Source organism: Dasypus novemcinctus, chromosome 7 (assembly GCF_030445035.2).
Source record: "Dasypus novemcinctus isolate mDasNov1 chromosome 7, mDasNov1.1.hap2, whole genome shotgun sequence".
Lineage (NCBI taxonomy): Eukaryota > Metazoa > Chordata > Mammalia > Cingulata > Dasypodidae > Dasypus > Dasypus novemcinctus.
In genome coordinates, this window is record NC_080679.1 from 49,511,428 (window position 1) to 49,538,630 (window position 27,203).

The following is a 27,203-nucleotide window of genomic DNA, read 5'->3' on the forward strand; positions in this document are numbered from 1 at the left end:
AGCCAACCTTCTATGACTCTTCCCTGAATGTGCTCATATAGGTAAGGGTAAGAAATAAAGGAGTGAAGGCTCCTATACTGTTACCTATCACATCCACTAGACATGTGTTGTTAGAAGATGACAGCTCTCATCCCTCCCATACTCCTTCCTCTTTTCTCATTTCAGGTCTAGGTTTCATATCTCAGAACTTCTTTTATAAGCCAGCCAGCATTACGGTGAATCTTTTAAAAGTCACAAGATTGAACTCTAGTCTTCTCCTTGGCTCAGTTGATCTGGATCATTTTAAGGCTAGCCCTATCAGTCATGCTCAGGAATAGAGTTAATTAGATCAGGGAACAATAGTAGTAATATCCAACATATTCAATCATTTAGTGTGCAGTTGGTGAAATGGAATTTTCAAAGGATAAACTACCTTTCTTGTGCTAATGGAGCTACATACTAGCAGAACAAGGATTCAAACCCAGACATTTTGTCTTTTTTATCTGGTGCTCTTGGACTGGCACTGGGACATAAGCACAATTCCCAAACTCTGGTCTACCTGGATAGTCTTCCTACCCCCTATATCTTTTCCATTCCAGCTAGTGACTGGTAACCTCTGCTCTTAATACAGATGCTGTTGTTGAGTCTCCCACCTTTGACGAAAGCAAAATCCTGTATGGTACACACTATAATAAGGCAAAGTTCAGGCAGAAGCTTACCTGAGCCTTTCATTGCTGACCTGCAGAAATAGACCCCTAGCTTTGTTAGTTGGCTTAAATATGAAGGTGCACAATTGAAAATGAGGGCAAATGCTCTTAGCCTTATCACAGGTATGCATGGGATTCCAAGTATTTCCTTATATAACAAGTCTGGTTTGGATCAGAGTGCTTTTCCTCCCCCAGAAAGACAGCTGGCTTCCTTGATTGTTGGACCACAGTTTGCTGAGAACTTGGTGAAACACGGAAGAGTCTTTAGCACCCCTATGCTTAAAATTGAATAGAACAGATGCGGCCTCTCTGTGATCTAGGCTGGTGACACTGGTTCCCATGTACAGGCCAGGCTGAAGGGAGCTTGAGCCTCCATATTTGATTGCCACTGATATCCAAATGCTTCCTGCCGCCATTGCTTCTCGCCTATCATAACCCAGAGGGAAACCAAGAGTGAGGATGCTTGCAATGTGACTTCAATCACCAGTGGAAATCTCTTAATCTGGCCCCTTTGTATATGGTTTTGAAGCAGTAATAGAACCAGATAATTTCAAAAGTCATGGCTTTATCATGTCAATTTTATAGGATTATTAGATATAGACTCTTAAGACATATTTAGATATACTTACTTAAATAGTCAAACAGTACTCTTGCTGAAAAAATAAAAACCTCAAAACAACGTAAAAGTAAGGAGTTATTTTAGCCTTCCCAAATACATTGGTCAAATAAGCGATCACAACATTTCTTTCTGGATTATATTAAAAACTCAAAGTGAAAAGCTACCCCAGTTTTTCCATTGAAGTATATAAATGGAGCTCAAAATGTATCATTTTGTAAGATCTTCATATCTATCACTAATAATTAAAGATATTTAAAAACCTACACCTAGCATCCAGGTATTGGTTTCTAATACCATTCTTACGTAAAAGAAACTAGGGTTCTTTGAAGAAGTGGCTGATTCTAGGACTTTGAATGGAAATACAGAAGCAGGGCTTGAGGCATCCTGTGGTGCCAGAAAGTAAGGAAGGGCTCAAAACACTCAGTTATATGGGCATGTCAAAGGGAGGACACTGAAGCCAACTGAAAGACCTCCCAGGGGCCAAAGCTGGAACAATTTGAGCAACAAAATAAAATAAAGTAGTATTGGTTTATAACCCAAACTATAAAGTGCATATACATGAGCCCATACATATGGGCTTGAATTAATGAAGGGGGAGGGGGAAATAGACAAAGCTTCCTTGCAGAAGAGTTCTAAATAATGCAGCCTAACCCTCCTCTATTTAAGTGTGGGCTATGCATAGTGACTTCCTTCCGAAGAGCACAGCCTGGAAAGCCGGGAGGGAGTAAATTTACAATAGAGAAACCTCAGTCAGGTGATCAAGGACAACATCGACAGTGAAATGGTATGTTGATCGTCTGTTCCCTTGTTAGGATATGATGGAGAAATGGCATTTTACCCCTGTGGTTTTCCTCTGCTAAACCTATAACCCCATCTAATCATGAGAAAAACATCAGAAAAATCCCATTTGAGGGACATTCTACAAAATACCTCACCCATAGTCCTCAAAACTATCAGGTTCATCAGAAATGACTGTGTGAGAAAACTTGCAGCAAAGAGGAGCCGTGACAATGAGATGTGACAAGTAAATGTAATTTACGTGGCATCCCTGATGGGGGTCCTGGGGCAGAATAAGTAAAACCTAAGGAAATCTGAATAACATATTGACTTTAGTTAATAATAATATATCATTATTGGTTAGTAAATTGCAACAAATGTAGTTTACTAATGTGAGATGCTTATAATAGGGGCAACTCAATGTGGGGTAAGAATTCTCTGTACTATCATTGTAGCTTTTCTGCAAAAAATTTTTAAAAAAACTTCAAAAATCTTTATTTAAAAAAGCACAGCCATGATTTAGGGAAACTTAGGAAGCATTTCCTTTAATGACTTATTTCCCTGTTGTCTGATGAGTGATTGCCACGAAGGTAATTTTTGGTACGTGTATTCCTCCTGCACCCAGGGTCAATAAAGCAATAACTATATAGTGAGTAAAATAAAATAGAGTTCACTCTGTGGCAAGTTCAAATTAGTATGGATATTGGTATTTGTACTGTGTTATTCTGTGCCAATAATGTCAACTTTCTAGTATCTATGAAGGAAGATACTTTGCAATTCTTTTTGATACCACCTAGGTGATTACACTGTCACAATCAGCTTTATTTACACTAGATTGTGTAAGACATAAAGAGAAGGGGATTTAGTTTTACGAATAATGCATCTTCTTGCCCTCCAAAAAAGATATGAATTCACAGATTTCACAGAGAGACTCAGCCCTGGTTTGAGCAGAGATTGTTCCTGAACTAGAATAGTTGAGTCAAGAGAAATGATGGAGAAATGTGTAGTCAGAAATTTACAGGATGACTACAAATTACATGTGAGGGAGAATTAATTCGATTACCTGCGATGTCTATATTCAATTAGAAGTTCAATAATACTGATTATTTCTCACTAAAATAATGCATCACATTATACTTGAATTTTACAAAAAGTAGTTTCCAAGCAAACCATTGCTGATTTAATTTGGTCAGAGCTGGGGGTTTTGTCCTACTCATTAAAATTTCCATACACCCTAATTCGGCTATCTCTTCTTGCAGAATGAGGGTGGGGAGGGTCAGCAGTGGTGGTGTGGCTGGGAACTGAGTCATCCTGACCCAGTGTGGGGGGAAATGGCACACTGCGCTTGTTTGTTCCTGTGGCACCTCAGTCTGCCTTGCAGTTGCTTCCTTAGGGAGGGGGACCAGAAGTACCATATATTCTCCAGCATATTATTTTCTTCAGAAGTAAAAGTCCTGAAGCTTATGTGGTGTCATAAGTCAGCCAGGTAGACTTTTGTGTTCTGATAACTTCACAGTACCCAAAACAGTAAAGAAATAATCTGCTGGATTAAAAGAGAATGTTTATGCTGTGATTGTTCTTCCTCTCTTTTTAGGTAGCCATGTAAAAGGCACCTTTCTTTAAGAAAGAATGAGTTCATTGTGTACTAGTGCCATTGATAGGACATTAGTCCCTTGTCTTGCAAAGCGGCACTTAGACTAGGGCTAGGGTATGTGTAAACAGTTTTTGTCTTGAGGATTTAAAAGGAAATTAGCTTTTTCTGTAATATTTCTCCTGAAACAAAGCAGATGAAAACAACTAGAGAGGATTAGATTTGACACAGTTTCCTTCCATCCCTTTTTTATAAAATAACAAACAGTTCTTATTTATGACTGGTCACATCCTCACTAGAAATTGTTTGAGGTCCAGAAGTTGCCATTTATCCCTTAGAAATCTGTAAAACTTCACGGTAAACTTCATGGTTTCATGTTAAATGTTATGGTGCTCCTTGTTTGCTTCCAGAAAGAGACTTTTGCAGCATAACCTAGATAACCCAAACCTCCCTAAGGAAGGATGCTTCTATATCTAGGTTTTTGGCTTGGTGTCACCAGCTAAAAACCTTGCTTATCATAGTAATTGCTCACCCAATCCCTGACTCACCCACCCAGGCCTTCTTAAAGGCTCAAGAACTAATACCTTGCTTCTATAAATATCTGAGGGTGAGTCAAAAGGCACGCAGTGCAAGTGCGCCTGAACCAACTTGTAGGAAAGCAAAGCTTTCTGTCTTCAGGTTGATGTTTCTGTCTTCAAGAAAACTTGTAGGAAATAATGTGACTTCCCATCGCCATCATCTTCTTTCACTTTGTAGCCTATTTCTATTGGAATACTTATTTTTCTGTAATTCTTAGTTGAAAATAAAGAACTGGAGGATAAAATTCATGATTTTAACAAATATTGGGTGCCTACTCACAGCTTGGGTGGTGCATCAGCCCAGCAACATGATGGTGTTTAAAATGCTTTATCAGCACCTCATGGGGCTCAAAACTACATGGCAACCATAGCGACATCTGTGCTTATTCAGAAGTGCCCTCAGATGCAGCTGTTGTGTGGCTACACACCCGTTGCCCAGAGTTTCCTGCCAAGCCTTTAGCTGCTGAACCAACCTAACTGGCAAAACAGGAATGTAACAAACGATCCCTGTGATATGAGTCATATTAACTATTTATATGGAAGAGCTTACTGAGACATTATGGGAAGGGCATGCACTAAATACCTTGCCGTGAGCTGTCTTATTGAATTAGGTCAATTTATATATAAATGATAATCTGCAACCTGTACAGTTCTAAATTTTGGATTATAATCAAATCAAAGTTTAAAGAGTTTGGGTTTCAGAATGACACCGTCAGTGCTTCTAAAGTTTAAAAAACAGCAGATAAACACCTGGCCTGTTGAGGAAGCTACAGTTCCTCTGGTGGGTGGCTGGGGAAGAGGAAGTATTTGCTTTACTTCTCAGTATAACTGCTCAGTGAACATTGGTCTTATCTTTAGCAGATTCAACTTATTATCATAAAAAAGAAACCAGGGAATGAGCTCCATCTTTGTTATTGTATCAAACTTTACCATCTTTGAAAATAGTACACCTGATAACCAACCAAGCTTCTTAAGCACAATTCATGTGTGTATTCTCTAATTGAGTTGTTTTTTAGAGACTGGCATAAGCTATTAATGTCATTGAATCAATACTACCTAGGGTCAGACTCGTGCAAATGTATTCACTTTGCTAGATGCCAAATGGCGATGTAAGTCGTGTCAATTTCCTTTAGAGAATGACCAGAACTCAACTTATTGATCCAACAATGTATATTGAGCCCCTCCAGGCCGTGTCAGTCTGGGGTCTTGGGATACAGAAACGACTAAGACAACATGTGTATAGGGGAGGAAGACACATGACTAGATAATTATAGTACACTCCTATAAGTGCAGTATTTTTAAAACTCTGAGAGTTAAAGCTAAAAACAACAAAAAAAGTCTGGTACTTCTAAATGCCACAGTTTCATTTTCAGCAGCTAAAAGTCATTTTACCAATTGTCTCTGTAAGAAAACTGTCTCATAAGTACTTGCCTAATGCTACAGCTGTCTGTGCCCTTTTCCATCGTATGCCTCAATTGCCTCTGAGAGCCCCTGCAGCTCAGTGACCCCTATACCCCCGGGCTCGCTCGGTGTTTAATGTTTAGCCATTGTGATCACTCCTTGATGTTTCATACCCCCTAAGATAGTGTACTTATGTTCTATTTCCTTGAAGGGGTCTTCACTAAAGAAGAGGATTTATAGTAATCCAGGTATTTTAATAAAGCAGCGTTTTCCTGCTTTCTTCTGTAATAGGAGTTGGCAAGTGCTTTCTGTTCAAGGCTGGATAGTAAATATTTTAGCCTTTTTCAGAACATATGATCTCTGTCACAACAACCCTACCCTGCTGTTGTAGCACCAAAGCAGCCATAGGCAGTATATTTGTAAAAATTTTAAAAATATATACCTTGGCCGTGTCCTGATAAAACTTCATTTATCAAACCAAGAGGTGGATTGCAGGCCTTTGTTTGCTAACTACTACTCTAAAATATATATATTATATATATATATATATATATATATATATATATATATATATATATATATATATATATATATATATATATATATATAATTCTTGTTGAGCATTTAAGATTTCCTGAAGGATAGACTATAAAGAGAGTAATGAACATAAACACAGGATCAGGAAACCTGCATTAAAGTCTGGTCCTCGGTTGGAGCTTTTACTTGGTCCAAGTCAGAGAATTTCTTTTAGTCTCAGTGTTCTCCTCTGTAAAGTGAGGGAATTGGACAAAATGACTTCCAAGATGCCCTTGACCACTGGCATTTTCTGCTTCTGGAAAGATACAGAGGATCCTTTGATAAAATTCACCATTGATGGGAACCTCAGAGAGCTGTGCTACTCCCAGAAGCAACTGGGTGGTCAAGAGTCCTGGACTAACTCTCACATAATGAAATTCAATAGGAAAACATTTAAAATCTAGTGTTGAGGTTTTGAAAGGTACATAGCTACACAGAGACAGGGTGGGAAAGCCCCAAGTTAAAGCAGCATGGGTGAAAGGCTTGGGCTAGCTCATTATAAGTCAATAAAGTTGACTGGCTGCCCAAAAGGCAGGGTAATTTTAAGCTGCTTTAGTGGAGAGGGGAGATTCCTTTCCAACTCTGTGCAGGTTGTCATGATCAGTCTTACTTGCCACACCTGTCAGCTTTGCCACCCTGGAAAGTGCCCAGAGCAGTGGCAAGGTGGTAAGAAAATGCAAAGCCCTGCCAAGTGGAAATGTTCACGAGTGGGGAAGGGGCAAAAGGAGGTGAAAATTCCTAAAGAAAAATGTCTTACAATTTTTATATTATCAGCTTCTAGATTAGCACCCCATACATAATAGGCACTCCAGTCCTTGCTGAAAGAGAGCCTTTAAATACGTGAAGACTGTTCGTGGGGAAGAGGTAGTCTACTTGTCTTGGTGACATAAGAGGCCAGAACTAGGACAGTGGGAGGAAGCCAAGGTGATGACTACCACTGGTGATGTGTGGGTACTACAAAGTAACTTTAGGTCTTTTGAAGACTAACATTTGTTTAAATGTTGATAGCTATGTATTTCTTTTAATGTGCATTAGAAAAAATGAAGCTAGCACATCATGGCTTTATAAGTATTGTGTAAGACAAAGCTACACTGAAAAAGTGAGTAAATTTGAAGTTGATTTAATGAAAAATATTAGCTAAATAATAGTACAGCCATATTCAGATATGGCAAGAATTGAGAAAGTAGTGTGTGAATTGTTGAAATATGTTCAACTATTAGTAAATACACTAATCTATTAAACCCACAAGTAAGACATATAAAAGCCATTTTATTTTTTAAACTGGTATCCCAGCTCCCTTTTCTCCTTCTAATATGATACATCCAGTCTTTTCTTTGCCCTATAATTCCATCACTGGACAAAACTCATAAAAAAAAAAAAAAAAAGCAATAAATTGTCCAAAAAGGAAAAGAGGGGGTGGGGGGTGGGGTGGGGAATAAAGCTAGCAAAATAAAAAAGTCTTCCACAATCCTACCACCCAAATTTATCAATTGCTTTCATTCTGCCTTCAGTATTCCTTTCAGTCTTTGAACCCCTTATATATACTTGCCATCAGAAGGTAGATGCACTTTATATTTTCATTTTAAGTTTAGCATATCAAATTGCTTTATTGCAAGCTCTTTACTGCATTTTTTAAATCTCAGCATTGCTGGCTACTTGTCATTCCTCAAACCTAACACAATCTTTTCTTAATCTTCAGTTTGATCCCAATGTCTTTGCAAGTAAAAAAGGAATTTGCACAATAGTTCAAGTAATAGAGTTTTAGCCTCTGCTCCAAATATCTTCCTTAGGAAGCTTTAGACACCCTCACTTTTCTCGTCTGTAATTTTCCTTATAATTTAATGTTTTCACTTGAATCCTATCATTCCACTTTATGCCTCTGATCTCCCTGGGGTGGCAGGGTGAGGGTGGTGGGGTTGTTTCTCTAATATCTTTTCTCTGACTCATTGAAGTCTTTATTCTCCTTTTTAAAAAGGTTTCAAAATCCATGAGGATTCCAGGTCCCATGGATGAAGGTTGTTGGCTCCCTTTTGGACAGTCCTGATATGTGGGCAATTAGACTTGTAATGAGTGTTCTATAGAAGGTTGAGCTCTGTAGAAAATGTGCACAAGATATACCAAGAAAAAATAACTGGTTGTTCTTTTTGTGGATTTTTTTAAAGACTGGATTACAGTGGACCTTCCAGAGAGTTTTTCTTCCTGGTATCCAGAGAACTCTTTAATCCCTATTATGGCTTATTTGAATATTCAGCCAATGACACATACACAGTACAAATAAGTCCTATGTCTGCTTTTGTAGACAATCACCACGAATGGTAAGTTGTGGGTTTGTTTTTTTTTTATCCCTTTTCTTCAGTTGACTTTCTGTGACAGTTTTTATATGAATCCACATTTTTAAAAGTTTATTTATCTTGGACAACGTATTTTTGGTTAAATAGCTCATTTGACTCTTGTTTCTGACATCAAATTTAAATATGTAGAGAGTCTCCAAGCTCTGAATAGATTGTGTTCCATAAGGTCAAATGTAAGTGAGTTGTGTAGAATTCAAAAGTTTTTTTTCCCCATAGAAACAAAGTCCCAGGTGATGTTAGGTTCCCAGAAAGATCCCCGACCCTCTCTGAAGCGTCAGGCATCTGTGAGCTCTGAGGTCGGCTGGGAATGACCTCAAGGTCAGGCCACTTCCAGAGCAGCCACTGGGGAAGTGGCTGCCTCTGAGGGAGTGGGATTTGAGCAGGATGGCCAAAGGGTGGGGGTGTGTAGTCGCAGCAGTGGCCATGTGCTGAAGTTTGTAATCAGGGATTGGCTCTTTCCTAATTTCTCATGCAAAATTATCAAGGAAATCTGATTTAGGATTCCTACTAGGGATTATTTATTCTGAAAATCCCAAATTACTTTCCTCTCAAATGTCCTTAAATTTTAAAAAAATCCCTGCTTTTATATATTTTAAATATTTTTATAATCCCTATTTGCTTGTTCCTATTAATATTCACTGATACTAACAAAGGAAAGAGCATGAGAAGGACTCATGGAAAAAGCTTCTTTGGGTCATGAGGTTAACATTGGGGGAGGGCATTAACTTTTAGTACTTATTCTACAGATTAACTTCCATTTAGCTACAAGTTGGAGTCTTCCTAACTATAGTTATTATATTTTTGCTAACGTAAGCAGAAATAAAGAGAAACAAGCTGGGCTGGATGTTAATCTTAAAATAGCTGCTTAAATACTAAAATTACAAACTGACAGTATGAACCTCAGCAGGGATTTACACTTTTAGACTTTCAAAAGAGCTTGAAACTTTAATACTTTTGAAAGAGAAAATGTTTGCATCTCAGTGAACAAATTGTTGTTACTACTATGTTTTGTAAAGTTTCCAGAATGATTCAGAATAGAATTGAGCTTTGAAATTTTAGAGAACAGAATGCCCCATGAGGAAACTCCCCCAAATGTCCATATGCATAACTCTTGGATGGTGACAATTATAATCAGGAGTGGGGTTTGAGAGAGCATAAAGATAGGAACTTTCTCCATCTGAGACTGGGCTTTTCCTCAAAAGGAAATTTCTACTGAGTCTGTACTAAAGAAATCCTGCTAATATCCTTACAAGCAAACTGGAAAGGGATATCCCCCCTGCCCCCCACCCCCGCCCCCAGGTATCATTCATTCAGCATCTCTTAGCAGTGGTTTGGGGAAATATCCCTGAAATACCTCGTGGGGAATTCACGTTGGCTGTGTGGAGTGCTGCTGGGTGGACAGGGAGGTAGAGTATTGTCTTTCTAAATATCATCATGAAGTAGGTATGAATTATTGACCTAATGAAGATACGGCCTACAGTATGCAAATTCCCATGGACCTAGCAGGCAATTCATCTTGGACAAATTTAGGCATTTAGAGCTTGAAGTCATTTTAGAAAGCAAATAGAACCTTTAGAAATTGCTCCACGATGCGTAAGCTGTCTCACACTTTTCCTTCCCAGGTTCCGGTTCAGTGGTCGGATCCTTGGTCTCGCTCTAATACACCAGTATTTGTTGGATGCTTTCTTCACACGGCCGTTTTATAAGGCTCTTCTTAGGATGTAAGAGTATTTTTATTGCTTCCATAATTTGTATGTAAAAATGCATTATTATAAAATGTCTTTGGTTAAAGTCATAGTTTATCTGTTCACTATCTCAACATGTTGTTACTCTACTTGGTTTAGATTTCTGAAACTAATATGTTAATATCCTCAAATACATTTACTGTGTTTTTCCTGCTTTTGACCCTTTATTCCTGTCTAGACCCTGAATAATTTATTCTCATTTGTTGCAACACATGTTTCTTCAAAACAATTATACTTCAAATACAGCCTTGGGATTTTTGTGGTATTAATGCTGATTATTAATAGAATAGTTGTGCGTTTGTCTTGGTGATTCATAGGCCTCTGTCTTTTATGAGATGCATTTTATATTTTGCCTTATGCAGACTTTCAACTGCTTACTTTTGGTTCAGTTTTCTTCTCCTTTGTCTTGTTTTTATTTATTTTGTTTTTAGGGGAAGGCAGTGATCTTTTATTGAGCCCTCCCGACATGCAAGGCAGTAATTTATAATGGCAGATGAAAATTTAGTGTCTATGGAACATTTTCTTCATTGTTATTGTAATGAAGGTTGTAGACCTTGAAAAATGTGGAGTAATCAGCTTCTGTCCTATAATCAGTAGTCATTTGCAAGGCTGAGCAGAAGGCAAACTGTCTGTGAGAAACCACACAAGTATTGCCTGGTTCTGTCCAGGCCATTCCCTAAAGGAGGCCACATACCTGCTTTCTGTAAAATGGAAGTCTAGACCTCAAATGTAAGGAAGGGTCTTAAGCAAACAAAATTTATTTCTCATGGGCCCTTATTGCGGGTCAGTAGGAAAATGGCTTTTGGCCTCTCCTCTTTCTGTGTCTTTGCAGCTGAAGCACTGGGCCATTTTCTTCCTTCCAGTTCCCTCTGGCCCACTTTGCATCTTCCCATTTCATTGCCTTATCTCTCTCCTCTTCTCAGATAAGCTTCCAGAAAGAGCAGTTTATACTCACTGTCATCCTTCCTTATATCACAGACACAGCCTTAGCACACTGGAGCCTGCCTTTTTTCACACCAGTGCCCTATGGATGATTTGACAGAGTACTTTTGTGTCCTTATTATGCTGGACACTTCTGCTGCTTTTGATACTCGTTGACCATGCCCAATACCACCCATCTATTCTTTTTTTAATTAGACAAATTGTGAGTTTATAAAATCATTGTGCATAACATACAGGATTCCCATACATCACCCCACCACCAACACCTTGTATCATTGTGGAGAATTTGTTGCAAATGATGAAAGAACATCAAACTGCTAACAATAGTCCCTAGCTTACATTTATTGTATTTTCCCCCAAAACCACTCTATTGTTAACATCATATATTAATATTGTATATTTCTTATAGTTCATGAGAGAACATTCTCATATTTATACTGTCAACTACAATCCATCATCCATCATTGGCTGCTCTGTGCTACATGGTCCCCTGCCTTGTACGTTCCATTCAAAGTGTACACTCAGTGACTTTCAGTTTCACCACTGAGTTCTGCTGTTATCACCTCTATTTTTAATATCTTTATTTACTCTTGAATCTTACTTTTTTGTCTTTTGTATGGGGTTCACCTCTGACTTAAATCCCAGTGTTTCTGTACCTTCCATTCTTGCCTTCCTGTCCCCAGTTTTCTCTCCCAGTCCTCATCTCTCTTAAGTTATAGGCTCAAATGGTCAACAGTCCACTGAATAGCTCCACTTAGATGTCCCACAGGTACCCCAAAATCAACATGGTTAAAACTAAACTCATTAATTTCCCCTGGCTCAAATCGGGTACCTTCTCCATTTGCCCAGTTCCGGTTAGTGATACCAATATTCTCAAGTCACTCTGGTCAGAAATCTAGGGATGGCAAATACACAGCCCGTGTTCCTCCACTCCCTGCCTCCCACCCCATTCCCCATCCACCATCATGGTATATATCCCAAATCATTTCCTTCTAAACTCTTTGTGGCTCAAAGATATTTTTAATTTAGAGTGCTCCAGACTGGCAATTAATCAGAATTGGCTTTACAACAGAAATTCTTTTGCTACCCTTATTTTAGATCTCTGTCTTTATACTCCCCAATAAAATGTTTACCAATTTTTGCATATTTACCTCCTAAATCTCAAATTCATCTTCTCCTTTCCATCCTTAATATCCATGCCCTAATTAAAGTACTTCTCTTATTTTGGCCAGATTAGTGTAGTGCTCTATTAATTGGTCTCCACCCTCTAATGATAGCCCTCCCTCCTTAAATCTGTCCCTATTCTGCTACTTCCAGAGGCATTATTTAAAATTCACATTTCATAGCTGACAGTATTCTTTCCTGCCTTAAAACCTTTCAGGAGTTCTGGAATTCCAGGCTCTTTAGAATGATACTCAAGGCCGGCTGCCGGCTAATTCCTTGGAAATTCTATCTTGTGCTTTATTGACAGCACTAGCTTGTATAATAGTATTCTGCATATCCCATGCCTTTGTGCTTTATTCATGTTGTTCTCTCCTTCTCCATCCTCTCTCTTCCCCTTCTCCTCCATTTCACCCAGTCCTCTTTACCTCTCAAACTTTTAAACATCACTCAAGATTTAATGTAGGTATCTTCTGTTCCAGATAGTTTTTATTATCTCTAAGTTGAAACAAATGTCTCTCATGTTTGCTTTGAAAGCTCTATCTACCTTATTTTTGTGTTTGTAATGGAAGTGTAACAAACGTCCATAAAAGTACGTAAATTACAGATGTTATCCACCCTTCATTATCCCTTATCACTTTATATTACATATCTAATTGTCTGCCTGTCTTCCACCTAAAACTGAGTACTACTCATCGAGTAGTTACAAAGATATCTGGCAAATAGTTGATGCTCTATAAATGTTTAGATTAAACTGAACCAAATGACTCTTGATATTGGACTGATGAGAGGAAAAATTTAAAGCAGTTAAAGCAAATAAATTGCTACCATCTTACTACAGGGTCCAATAATAGTCACCCCACCTCATGTAGATCCTCCATCTGCAATGAAAAGAAAGGGGAGAAATATAGAAAACCATTACCATTATAGAGAAATTCTATAGCTTGCTGTTTTCAGAATCACAGAAAGAGTTAGAATCATGAAAAAAGGAGGAAGGATATGAACATGAATCACAGAATTTAGTCTTAAAGAAAAAAAAAAGTACAGTATAAAAGCATTTAAATAATCTCAAATTTGAAGAACACTGTTTTAGGGTAGTAAAATACAGCTGAAAAGAATACAGGACCCAAATCATCAACCTGAGTTCCAGTTCTTGCTCTGGCATTAATTGTGACTGTACAAATGGCAGCCACTCTCTGAGCCTCCAGTTCTGTGTCAGTTAAAAAAAAAAAATTGAAAAAAAAAGGACTGGGCGATTCCTAAGATATTTTGTCTATCCAGGATTTTCTGATGTTACAGTTAGAATGTTAAAATTTCTGAATTAGTCCACTAGTTTGATTACTGATCTTGATTAAGAACATTCTGGAGTCACTGCTTATTTATTGATCTTATGCTTGCCTTTAAATCTTAGTTTCTTTCCTCCTGACCCTGAGATGTTGCTAATAGCCATGCCTGCACGTTTGTCTCTGTCATTCTAGCCTGTGTGACCTGAGTGATCTAGAATATCTTGATGAGGAGTTCCACCAGAGCCTGCAGTGGATGAAAGACAATGATATCCATGATATCCTGGACCTCACGTTCACTGTGAATGAAGAAGTTTTTGGACAGGTCTGTGTACATGAACACCTGGTGGCTGAGTGTGTTAATTGGATGTTGTTAGTTGGTGAAGAATTAATTCAGTGGCAAAGCATCGGACTCTAGTTCATTTGAGGCTTGTTTGGTGATTTAGGCCCAGGTTCATGTATAGTTTAGATAATCTTGACTGCAACGATTATTCTAATGCCAACTGCAGTTTAACATTCCTAATGTACAGATTAAAGCCATTTGTATGTTCTAAGTAATACTTACTTTGTTTCCAACTAAAATATCCACAAAAGATAGTAAAATGTGCCTTGCGTAGAATACAGTCTGTGCTATCCCAAAGTCAAATACTTAATTATTTAATTGGCATTTGTACTCAGCTGACATTCAGATTTAGGAACTAAGATTGATTGCTTGAATCTGTGAGAAAGATACAGTATTTTGGATGAAGGTTCGAATGTAGAGAACATTTTTTTTCCCGAAGTTGGTGAGAGGTAGACTACCAGATTTCATATGGAAATAATATAGTAAGATTTTTATTTAGGCATTAATATTTGTCTGGCCTTCTGAATTTCATGTATTGTGAAAAAGGAGTTCTACATTTAGCATTCACTTAAGTATAATTCTGCTTCCTTCAAGTAAATTTTTACTTGAAAACTGGCTCTCCATATGTAGTCAATTCTGAACTCTTGAAGAATTTGTGAAAATGTGTTTTTGTCAAACATTCAAGTTGCAGCCGGCCAGCACCTGGTACCAATTCATCTTGTCTTAAAAGACTTAACCTTCAACACTTGTAATAAAGTTTTTCTTAAACCGCTGAGTTTTTCAAACATCAGCTCAACACCTAGATTTTACTGCATGTTGCTGTGCGTGTCAGCACAATGTATCACTTGACAGGATGTCCTCTGTGTGGGCTGTCTCACCACCTGCTTGTGGGAAGCACCTGAGCAGAGCAGAGACAGGGAGATGACCGATTTCATCTAGTTGGTAGCAGTGTGCTTATAGCAGCAGGAGTATTGCTTTGTGCTCATTTTGTTTTTTAATCTCAGATTACCGAACGAGAATTAAAACCAGGGGGTGCCAATATCCCAGTCACAGAGAAGAACAAGAAGGAGTACATCGAGAGAATGGTGAAGTGGAGGATTGAGAGGGGTGTTGTACAACAAACAGAGAGCTTAGTGCGAGGCTTCTACGAGGTAAAGGCAACTGACAGGCCTGAGGTGTGCAGGCACCCCAGCCGAAGAGCCGTCTTACTGTACTCAATGTGTGTAGAAGAGTTCCATTTGTCCTTGTGCAGTATTTGCTGTTGCTTATCAGATTGAAAAATTCTAATATTTTCCTATGTGTTTCAAGAACACAAAAAGTTTAATTCACTATTAGAGACCATTGAAATAAATGTTATAACTTGAGTTAAAATAGGATTTGATGATTTAATGACAACTAATAGCATTTAAGTCATGCATCTTACCCATGCTTAGATATGAGTAAGCAGATTTCATGCTTGACATGTGAAATGATAGCATCTGAGGGTCAGAATGAGTTGTTCCATGTATTCCATATGACTCTTTCCATAGGAGCACTAGATCTTTCTCAAAAGAGGAAAACAAACTGAATTAGTCAGTGGTCAGTTATGAAACAAATATTCTGTTGAGGCAAGTTTGACCAACCTTATATTAAAAATGCCTTCTATTTGTAGAGAACATTACAGTTTTTTAAGTGCCTACCCAGGGTGTATCTATAATATTCCCGAAATGCCTGGGCCCTCCTTTTCCAAGAATGCTTAGTTATAGCTGATATTTGTCCAAGTTCTTAAGTCTCTTCCTGTCTTCTTTTTTATTCCACAGGTGGTAGATGCCAGGCTGGTGTCTGTTTTTGATGCAAGAGAACTGGAACTGGTCATTGCAGGCACAGCTGAAATAGACCTCAGTGACTGGAGAAACAACACAGAATATAGAGGAGGTGAAATGTGATTTATAGATGGCTGGATTCTAAGTTTCAGACTGAAGGAAGCACATGGTTCAGCATGCTGGGCTGAATGCGGGACAGGCAAAAAGCACTTTGCCCTCTAATCAGGTCTCACACAGTCTCCTTTGAGACCTTGGGCAAGGCACATTCCCTTCTTTGCCTAGTTACCTCATCTGTCAAATAAGGGAGGACTGTTTACACACCATCTAAGGATGCGTAACTCTTAATCATGGTGAGGGAATGTAACCGTAAGCACACTAATTAATTGCTTTATGGCATTATTAGTGAAGAACCCAAGAGCCAAGATCAAGCTAGTCAAACCCTACCTATTTCACTTTCATTCTGAAACTCAGAGACAGCCTTGAAGCTTCCTAATGAGCAAACACAGTTTTTTTCTACATTTCCTTGTACTAACCAGTTGTAATTCAGTTGAAACACCTAAATAGAATAAGACACGGTTCTCAACATTCAGAGTTTATTAAAGAAGTCCTTCTCAATTCAGTTAAGACCAACTGAAAAGGAAATTGTTGTTAGATTAGTTAAAAACTCTGCTGACACCTCACCAAACAAAACACTTCAGAAGTAGCACTTCTGTAGATGAGTACAAATTTTCAATTAGTAACTGGCACCAAACCATTAAGATTCAGTTGTTAAATCAATACACTTTGGGAAAGGGAAGTAGCCCAGAGTTAAAGTTTTATCCAATGATTTTAAGAAAAAAAATGTTTTCTGAAATTCATTGCAGTGTCAGAAAGTCTTAAAAATTCATAATAAATACTAGTTTCTTTGAAACTCAAAATTAAGGAATTACCAGTAATTCTGAACTTGGAGAGTGAAAAATACAACTTTTACATCATTGTATCAGTTACTTAACAAAATAAATTGAGGACTGAACTGCTTTCCAGTTAGTTATAAGTTAATATATAGAGAAAACAGCTTTAGAAGCTTGGAGAAAATATGCCTTAATGTTTACTAAATTATTTTTGCTTCTAACACTGCTCATCACTGCTGCCATGGGTTGGCCTTCCTCTCCCATTCTCATGGAAAGCCAGTATTAAGTTTCCCTTGCTGTTATTTCTAAAGTCCAGTTGCTCCAAAATTGACCCCATGTATAATTCACATACGGCTTTGGTTATTATAACTTTGTTAGCAAGTTATTTTTACTAACTAGAACACCATTTTTCCAACATGCAGCTATATAACTTATATTGTACCATAAATATTATTTGCTGATTCCTTCCCCCCAGGAGATTCTAGTAGCAACATATTTCAAGTCAGCCATGTTTGTATTTATACAATATAAATTTTTATTCACTGTACATGACTAATCAAGTGCCTATTTTCTAACTTTATTGTAAATCTTACCAAATGCAATCCTTGAGAGGAGATCATGGGGGAGAGGGAGGCTGGAAAAGGGTGAGCTACTAACCTGCCATCTTAGTTAACTCAACTAGTTGGCAGTGCATGAAGAAGCTCCTGTGCTGCCGCTTGCCGTATGTTCATATGGCAGCTGTTTGTAGGGAATGTGAGAAACATTTGCCCGTCTTCCTGTTAAAGGTTTGGCACAAACAGCAAAAGCGCAACAGAAAAGGGCTGATTCATAAGATCAAAGAGCTTTAAAGCGATAGGGAGCAAAGGAAATTATTTTGTAGATGAGAAAGCTATTTACTCAGTGCCAAATAGCTAGTCTTTGACAAAGGCAGGGTGTGGACCCACAGGACTCTATGCCTAGTCAAGTTTTGCTTACCCTTCACGTGCATGCATTTCTTCTCCAAAGGGGACAGTGGGCCAAATAGCAAACAACCAGGCAGATTACCCCCAAGCCCTACAACCACTTGAAAATGCGAGGGAATATTCTGCTTAAAGTAGTTTTAGTTTCTAACCATGTCTATTTTGAACTTATTTCTGCTGATTCAGAATCAGAGTAGCTTTTGTGCACATTGAATATTTCCATTAGTGGGTTTGAATCACCAATTGTACTTTAATCCTTGTCAGCCTTCTCTCTGAACTTGAATTTAGTTTGCTGTAAGGTTTTAGGATCCACAACCACTGCCTTAATCCACATGTCACATGTGCTTTTGACATTTTATTAAATTCTATTAAAGTACGGGATAAATATAACATTTAGGTTGCTGGTTATTTGGAGCTTATTGGATAGAGAAAACAAGGCCATTTTTCTCTCTTTAGTAATAAATCATTGAAAGAAATTTTCTTTCAAGATATGAACATTATATGCAGCTTTTAAAACAGTTTGCAATTTTGTATCTGTTTGTATTATTATTCAATTATTGTGTCTCTTTTCTACTGTACCAGAAGCTCTGTGAGGGTCTGTTTTCTTTGCCGTTTTGTATACCCAAACTTAATACAATGCTTGGCATAATGGCACTCAAAATTATTTCTTAAATGCACAATGGAAAGGGTTAAACATTTCTGATAACAGTGATTTTATTTTTCAAAATTGACATGGTTAAAAGTACATGTTCTTTTCCTCCAGTTTCATTTGGTGCCCACTAAAGAAAAATACCTCTTGATTTCATTTAGTGTTTTCTTTGTTTGACTTCTGATACTCATGGTAATATTTACAGTGTTATTCTTTAGTCTTAAGTTATAGTCAGCCTTTAAATAATCTAAGATGGTGATTTATGTCTAGGATTCTTTTATCATGTATCTGTGTGGCTTAAGATGGAAGAGTCAAAGTAATGTGGGCTTTCATGATTAATTTGATAGGTTACCATGACAATCATATTGTAATTCGGTGGTTCTGGGCTGCAGTGGAAAGATTCAACAATGAACAACGTCTAAGGTTGTTACAGGTAAGATGCCATTACTTAATTTTGAATGCATTAATATAATTATTGTTGGCATTATGTTTTTAAATGATTGCTAAGTATACTCAATAAAGACATACTGTGTTTAACTAGATATGCAGGATACACTGTTTTCCACCTCCTCTGATTGCGTGATTGTGTGGCTTTATCACCATGCAGCACATTCTCAGTCGAGTCAAACGATTTCATTAGAGTTGTGAGAAATTGCCACCTGCAGTTCAAGAATCCTAGGACACATCTACCTTTAGGGCAGCTTGGCCCCTTCAGTAAGAAGCCCCAGGGACTTCTTCAGGCCAACAACCCCAGCAGCAGAAAGCCATGATCTTCATTCCTTGAAGAAGTGATCCAGATCCTTAATAAAGTGCCCTTTCTTTGCCTTCTTATAACTTTCCACAATTTTGAGACAACCATGAAATTCAAGGGCAAACATGGGAAAACTAACTCCTTATTTTCTTTTGGTGTTTATAATTACCCAGGGCAGTTGCTGGAAGGTTGCTACTAAATAGCAGATGCAAGGAAGCCCTCTGGAGCCTTAGTTCTTTTGGATCAAGGGACTGGTCCTTACACTTGCAAGCCCTGAAATTCTGTTTTGTTCACCTTGAGTTGATTGAAGACTGTATTTGTTAGTTAATTAACACCCACTTATTCATACATATTGGGGAATGTGCCTGGGCTGAGGTTCTAAGCTGGTCATCTCTACAGGGTGTTTTATCTTCCACAAATTCTCCACATCTCCCTCCCTTTTATAATGTGCTGCCCTTTTTCAGCGCTCTTCTCTGGCTGTGTGTCAGATTCCTGGTGTTAAGATTATTCCATACCTATAAAGTTTCGTCTACTAACCTCTTCCATCAGCAAGTAGTGTGCAGCTCTTCCTTGGGAGCTCTGCACGTGAATGACGTGATGTCTTTCCTGGCTGCAGGTGTCTGACTTCCATTTTCTTGGGTTGATAGTTTGTCACAGGCACATCCAGCATTCCCTACGAAGGATTTGCTTCTCTCCGAGGGAGCAACGGCCCAAGAAGATTCTGTGTGGAGAAATGGGGGAAAATCACCGCTCTTCCAAGGTTAAGTAGAAACCAACATTTGTTTACTGTCACTACAGTGGTGGAGGGGAGACTTGAACGTATGTATATATTAATATATAGCAATTTTTATGATTAAAGTTTGGGAGACTGGGAAAGCTTTTAGAATGAATTTATTTCTGATTACCTTTCTAAATGACGGGGGGAAGAAAGAGTACTTCCCTGGTCACATACGCCATTTTCTCTGTCTGAAAATACAAAATGTAACAAAAGCAAAGCATTTGCTAGCAAAAGTAAAGCGATCTCAGTCATCATACTGTGACTCTTTGTGATAAATTTGAATGTTTCCAGGAGCTCTAGTTTTAGAGTTGTTTTAATAACTATTTAGAATTCCTTTACTAAAAATTGCCATGTGGTTTATAAAGAATATTAAATCATGTGAATGTGTTCTATACCTTTTGCCTGTATCTTACATGTTTTATTTAATTCCATGTTAATGCTCTCTGCATTGTATTTTCACTCATAATAAGATCATACATTTACTTGGAGTGGGAAGAACTCAATTTATTACTATTATAATAAATGCCACAAGAGATTGGTAAGGTGGAGTTTGTGAAGAAAGATGTATTTGAGCTTGAAAGGAGAGAACTGGAGTCAGAACAAAAGGAAAGGAAGTGAAAGAATTTAAAAAGGAAGGGAAGAAATTTTGTTTTGGAACTCCTTTATCCAATCAGCAGTAATACCATAGAATTTTTGAGGTAAAAAATTTCTCTCATTTTACTAATAATAAAACTGTACTATGGAGAGGTTAAATGATCTACCCAAGTGATATTAGGTACGCCAAGATGTCATCCTCAGTATCTGTAAGAATAGGTGACTCAGACTAAACTTATCAAGGCTTCCCTTCTTAGCAGTTGCAAGACACTAGCTCTTAAATATCATGTTCTTAGCATCTACAGGTGAAAAAGTGGGGCACTGAACATACAAATACAGAGAGCAATGAATAATATAGACTCAGGGGCTCCCCTACCCCTCCTCGGATGTGCATCACAACCTGAACAGAGGAACCACATCCAAACACCTATTACCCTGACATGCTTGATGTCAGAAGGAACAAAAGTATCATGTTCCACATTTGTGAGACTGTAATTTCAATATCTAAAGGATTCATTTATTTTATGATTTCTCTACTTGCCTGTCACATTATGCTTTGATAATGTTTGGGTTTCTCCCCACTCACCTTAAACACATATTTGTATCTCAAAAACAGATTTAGATTATTTAAATAAGGCCTTTCACCCATCTGAGCAACTCTCAAGGACTAGCATTGAGAGAGCAGGAAAGGGTCGGTTAAATACATTACCTTTCTGTTGAGTTCTCTTTCTGTAAAGCCACTAAAGGGGATGGAATAAACTAACGATAAGCAGATGTTTCAGCTGTTCATATTTAATCACTGCAGTTTTCTCCAGACCTGGTCAACAGAGAGAGGCAATTTGATATATACATTAAGCTTAAGCTTCAGAGAGACCTGAGCTCAATCCCAGCTCTGTTTTTTACCTGCACTGGGACCTTGGAAAAGGTGCTTAATCTTTCTGGGCCTCTGTTTCCTCAACTACCTAGTAGGTATGTGATTCCGAGGATTAAACGAGATCCTTCATGAAAAACACTTCCTGTAGTGCCTGGCCTCGAGTAAGCATCCTATAAGTGGTGACTGCCCTTATGATTTCTGTCACCATCATCTGTAATAGGTATTGGACAGGTGGCAGCATACTAAAAAGAGTACAGGGTTGGGAGCTAAAAGGCCTGCATTCTAGTACTGCCTCTGCCACCAGCTAACTCTTGACCTAGAAGGTCAGTTGGCCTCTGGACGTTAGTTTCCTCACCTGTAAAAAGCCAAGGAGAGGGTGTACATTAGTTTCGGTTAGGCAAGATGTAATGCCAAAAGGTAGATGAAGCCTCTTGGTGGTTGGCCTGATTCGCATGCCTACTTCCCCGGGAGTTCCAGGAAGTTCGAGTGCTGATTCATCATCACTGTGGTGTTCCTCAGGACCATTGCACACACCCAGTTGGGAAATAGGCATTGTTGTTTCTTCCTCTTTTCATTATGACCTAAGGCTGCTTCTACATTCCTTGTACCCAGATTATAAAATAGCACAAATAAAATGACATGAGACACATGGAGCAAGCAACCTATTTTCAAATTCTATAACAAGCCCTAAATTTTAGGGTCTGATGAAAGAAAAGAGCTACTTGGCTAGTCTACTTTGGCATTACAGTCAAATTATATGACCTAACTAAGAGGTATTTGCGTACTGCTCAGCTCTATCACCTTTTGGGATGGTCCTAAGCAAGACCCTAGATTCAACTTTATAAAGTAGGAGTAACAATGCCATGCTCAAAGAGTATTGGTGACAATTGAGTGAGATAATGTATATGAGGATCCTTCAGAATATTAGTTTTTCTTTGTTCTTTTTAGCCTTTTATCCTGAATCTCCTGTAAGCTACCATAGCACTGTAACTATTAAAACATGTTACACAAAATAATACACTTGGGGGAAAAAATAAAAAGAAGAACCTCAGTGCAGACAGTATGATTTTACTGGAAATGATTTCTTCACTGATGACATTGTCATCATCTTTTATGAAACTGGGGTGTTACTTAGGTATAAAAATGTCTATGAGATTGGTTGTGGTCTAAAAAGATTTTAAATTACTGAGTCTCTCTCTCCTACCATTGGAACAGATACACTGAAGTCATTTTCTTGGTATTTCCTGGTAGGTCTTTGTGACAGAGCTGAAGAGCAGGTCTGTCTCAAGGTTGGCTTCAGCCCCAATGTATTTCTTATTATTAGTGAGACAGGGTTTAATGTTTAAAATGTGACATTGCATATACTGGAGAGAAAATGGATGCTCATTTTACTTAAAAATAATTACCCTCTAAGAAGCTTGGCATCATCTTGTGTCAGGCATGGGAGGCTATATCCAGCAGGAGAGTCAGATGGGGCCAGAGGATGAGAACAAGCGGGCCTGGCAAGTGGAATCAATGAGGAAGGGCATCAGTCTTTCTAGACATGAATGACAGAGGGCCTTTCAACCTTTCAAGCAAGCAAATGTGAGTCTCATTCTTTTCTCAGATTTCCTAGCCTAATTTTGTGGTACCAGTGTATAGTATGGTTCAAAAGGTGGATCAAGAAGTATATTAAAGTGTATATGGTAGTTTCTGAAGCCAGTACAAGTTGAGTCAATGGCTCGTTTTTCTCTTTTATGGTAATAACCTAACTGGAGACCCAGATGATAAGTAATGACGGAGGTAGACGGGTGTTTCCATGGAGACTTACAGTGCTTCCTCTGCTTTGTGGTTGGTGGTTAGCTCTGTAATCTGCATTTCTGTGAAGACTTCCTATCCCCCTGTGCTGTGATGGATTTTATGAGTTAGTAAATTCACTTTATGGCAATTGGTCTCAAACATTCTTAAAACCAGGCTGTTAGCATGCCAGCCTGGAAAACACAGGTCTAATCCTCTCTCCCATTCTGGTGTAGAATTCCTATGTTCATCTCTGAAGTCCTTGTCAAATAGCATGATGGTACAGAGGAGTTGGAGAGCTGCAATGGAGATGGTTGGGCCTCGGTTTTTGCCAAACAGGAAGAGTGGAGAACCGAGGCACTAATTTTTGAAAATGGCTTTGTCTGGAGATTACTATGAATTAAATGCTAACCAAAGTTAAGGAATAAGATTTAAGAATTGATTATGAAATACAAAAATAAAAACTTTAAAAAAAAGAATTAATTTTGAAATCCGTCTCAGTTTTTTCTAAAAGATTGTTTTTTAAATGACAACTTTTTTTTCACTTTTAAACATCCCTTTTTATTTGTGTGAAAGGAAAACTGTCTTTCTACAAAAAATTCCAAGAAGTCAAAAATATATATACAGATATCAATCACAAGTCCACTACTGAGATTACCTTTGTTAACATTTCAGTTGTGTGCTTCCAGTCATTTTTTCACACACACACACAATTTTTTTTTTAACTTTTTTTTTTTCAGGAGGTACCAGGAATTGAGCTCGGGACCTTGTACATGGGAAGCAGGCACATAATGACTGAGCTACACCCGCTCCCCATGCACAATTTTTAAAAATAAAAATACAATCATACTACCTGACATGCTTTTTGCTTTCCATATTTAACTGTATTGTGAACTTCTTTCCGTGTCATTAAATATGCTCTACATATCATCAATAATTCAGTTTTCCCCTTCTGGTGGAAAGAACATTGTCTATAGCAAACTAAATTATCAGCTAGCAAATAGGAAAATAACCAAGAAATCCTGTGATATGGTGTCATCTTTCTTCATTTAAAAAATTTCCAGAACAAGAGATAGGTATTAAAAGAACTCTTTGGTGTCTCCTTTTTTCTATAGTTGCCTTGAGACATACTGATCCCCACCACCTGCAAGTTAGCTGACGTGGCATTTGGTTTGGGAGGGGATTAGCAGAAGATTGTCCTCTAATTGTCTGCTCTGTAATATAATCTCTGACACAAGGCCCTCTTTAATTCTTTTCCCTTCTTCCCTTCTACTCACTATTTAACAATAATATTTAAAATGTTTACTTTATTCTACCATTGAATTAGCATGTGCTAAAAAAACCTATTAGTAATGGCTAGCAATATTACTTTATTAAAAATCTTTCAAAGTGATCTACCTTTTTGGATTGGTCTTTAGTCTGCGAGACAGGTAAATTTATCATGAAAACAAATTGTGTATAAAAAGGAACTTTTTAGTAAATTACATAAAAATTAAAGCTATTGAATTTGTGATTATTTAATGAAATCAGAAGAGGTTTAATTGCTGCTTGCAACATAGGATGGAAGAGTCCAAGTCAAACCAGCTAATGTTCCTTGTACTTTAAAGCATGTATCTGTAGGTTAACAGATATCATAATAATTAAAGAATGGTTTATCTCCCTTTCCCTGAGCTCAAAAGCAAAAACTAGTTGGTGTTCATCTCTTTGCACCATCCTCTCTCACCTGGTCTACTGCAGTAACTGATGGCTAGACTCCCTGCTTCTACTCCACACACCCTATCATTCACTCTGCATTCAGCAACTGTATATTCTGAATTCCTAAGATTACCTCCCTCCCCTGCTCAAGTCCACCGGTGACTTAAAATAAACTCCAGACTCCTTACTGAAGACCACCGGCTGGGTGACCTGGCCTGGCCACCACTCCTACCTCAAAACGTGTACTCTTCCCTGGCCAGCTCCAGCCACCAGACTTCTTTCTCTTCTTTGAACATGCTACACTCAGTTCTATCTCAGGACTCTGGAACTTGCTGTTCAGAAACCTTTTGTGCTGGTTCTTCATATGGTTGGCTCTTTCTCATCCCCTAGGACTTAGCTCAGACTCCATCTCTTCAGAAAATTTTGTCAAACTTTTCTCTCCATGTGTCCATTTTCTTTCTAAAAAGATGTGTCACATCTTCTTTCCTACATAGGGTGTACCCCAGTCCATCATCATGTTTACTATTGATTTACTAATTGATTATTCATCTCCTCCCCTAGAATATAACTTGATGAGAGCAGGGATCTTGTTTGAATTGAAGATGCCTGTCCCTAGTGCTGGCACATAGTAAGCACTCAGTATATTTTTTCAGAGAACTTTTAATCTTAAGGAATGACTCTAGGGAAACGGACTTTGGCCCAGTGGTTAGGGCGTCGGTCTACCATATGGGAGGTCCGCGGTTCAAACCCCGGGCCTCCTTGACCCGTGTGGAGCTGGCCATGCGCAGTGCTGATGCACACAAGGAGTGCCGTGCCACGCAAGGGTGTCCCCCGCGTGGGGGAGCCCCACGCGCACTCCGCGCCCGTGAGGAAAGCCGCCCAGCGTGAAAAGAAAGTGCAGCCTGCCCAGGAATGGTGCCGCCCACACTTCCCGTGCTGCTGACGACAACAGAAGCGGACAAAGAAACAAGACGCAGCAAACAGACACCAAGAACAGACAACCGGGGGGGGGGGGGGGGGGGGAATTAAATAAATAAATAAATAAAATCTTTAAAAATAAAAATAAAAAGGAATGACTCTAGACCACTCCACACAAGATGTTCCAAGATCACTTTTGTATTTCGATACCCTCGTCTATAAATTGGAATATATACTAGTAATTACATTATAAAGTTGTTTTGAAGATTAAATGAGATGACACATTGAAAGTGCTTAAAATGAGACCTAACAAATCATTCAATAAATTCAGCCAGTATTACTATTATTCATAATATCTAACCTTTGGGGCTGGAAGAGTATTTTACAATTTTTAGGTATGTGGGAGATGTGCTACATTCACCCTCGGATATTATATTTTGTTTGGCCTTCCAAGCGTTCCCATCCTGGAAATGTTCTTTATTGGATTTTCTTCTATTAGGTTTAAATTCTTATATTTAAAAAGTATGTACCTTTCATCTCTCCCTGGAGCCATCCATAAGTGAAGCAGTTGCCTACTTATAATAGATACTTTTAAAAGTTTCATCTTCTGTATATCCCCTAATGCAGGAATTCCTCACTGGAAACATTCTTACGCTGTAGTTCTAGATCCAGCTGCAATTTAACCAAGGTGACGTAATGAGACTTTGGAATAAGACGTTAATTAGTTAATCAATCTAACTCCTCTAATCAGCCTGTAGATACTCATCATGCATTTATTATGTGCAAAACCTCGTGAGTGATATAATTTGGTCTTTGTCCATGTGGACTTTAAAACACAGGAAGGGAAGTAATAGATATTTACATGAACAGACAACAATGGTCTGGTGTATGATAAATGAATAGTTGGGGTGGTAATTACCATAGGATTCCTTTTCTTTGATTCATATTTATTGAACACTTACTGAGGGCCAGGGGGCATATGGTGCCCCCATTGTTTACACAGGTGTTTATGACCTAGTCTTAGCAGAAATTCCTACTTTAAACCTCAGAGTCTAACCAAGTGTTGATGGAGAGCTTAGAGAAATGACAGGTTTTTAAAAAATCCTTAACAGACATTTTCCCTTTTTGTGAGCGAATGGGGCTGCCTAGGCTAAGAGGACAATCACTAGATTACTTTCATTGAATTTCATCACTTCTGTGTGACTGGTACCTTTGGTTCTCTCATGTTGATTACGAGTCTAATTTCATTTTCTAGGCCCTACCCATTTCCTGTCCCCCTCCCTGCCTTGTTTAATGGCACCACCCTCCTCTCACTCTTCACATCCAGTCACTAGCTCCCTTTCACCCATGGAATAAATGGAAGAGAGCTTTCTTTGAAACAAACCTCCCTGCCTGATGTGGCCTTGCTTCCTTGTCCAGCTTAAGGTCCAACCTTGGCTCCCATCACTTGGGTACTGGTACTTC

At 38.4% G+C, this 27,203-nt stretch overlaps 1 protein-coding gene across 16 annotated transcripts in view; it reads left to right on the forward strand.

The window, feature by feature from the left end:
• The window catches only part of HECW2 (HECT, C2 and WW domain containing E3 ubiquitin protein ligase 2), a 469,060-nt gene that overhangs the window by 429,293 nt on the left and 12,564 nt on the right, over positions 1 to 27,203 (forward strand). For all 16 annotated transcript variants that reach the window (XM_058300431.1, XM_058300434.1, XM_058300432.1 and 13 more), the window contains 7 exons: positions 8,391 to 8,543; positions 10,202 to 10,300; positions 13,906 to 14,035; positions 15,058 to 15,204; positions 15,853 to 15,967; positions 18,701 to 18,786; positions 19,752 to 19,864. In XM_058300431.1, coding sequence (XP_058156414.1) covers positions 8,391 to 8,543; positions 10,202 to 10,300; positions 13,906 to 14,035; positions 15,058 to 15,204; positions 15,853 to 15,967; positions 18,701 to 18,786; positions 19,752 to 19,864 — 843 coding nt within the window. The remainder of the gene's footprint in view (positions 1 to 8,390; positions 8,544 to 10,201; positions 10,301 to 13,905; positions 14,036 to 15,057; positions 15,205 to 15,852; positions 15,968 to 18,700; positions 18,787 to 19,751; positions 19,865 to 27,203) is intronic.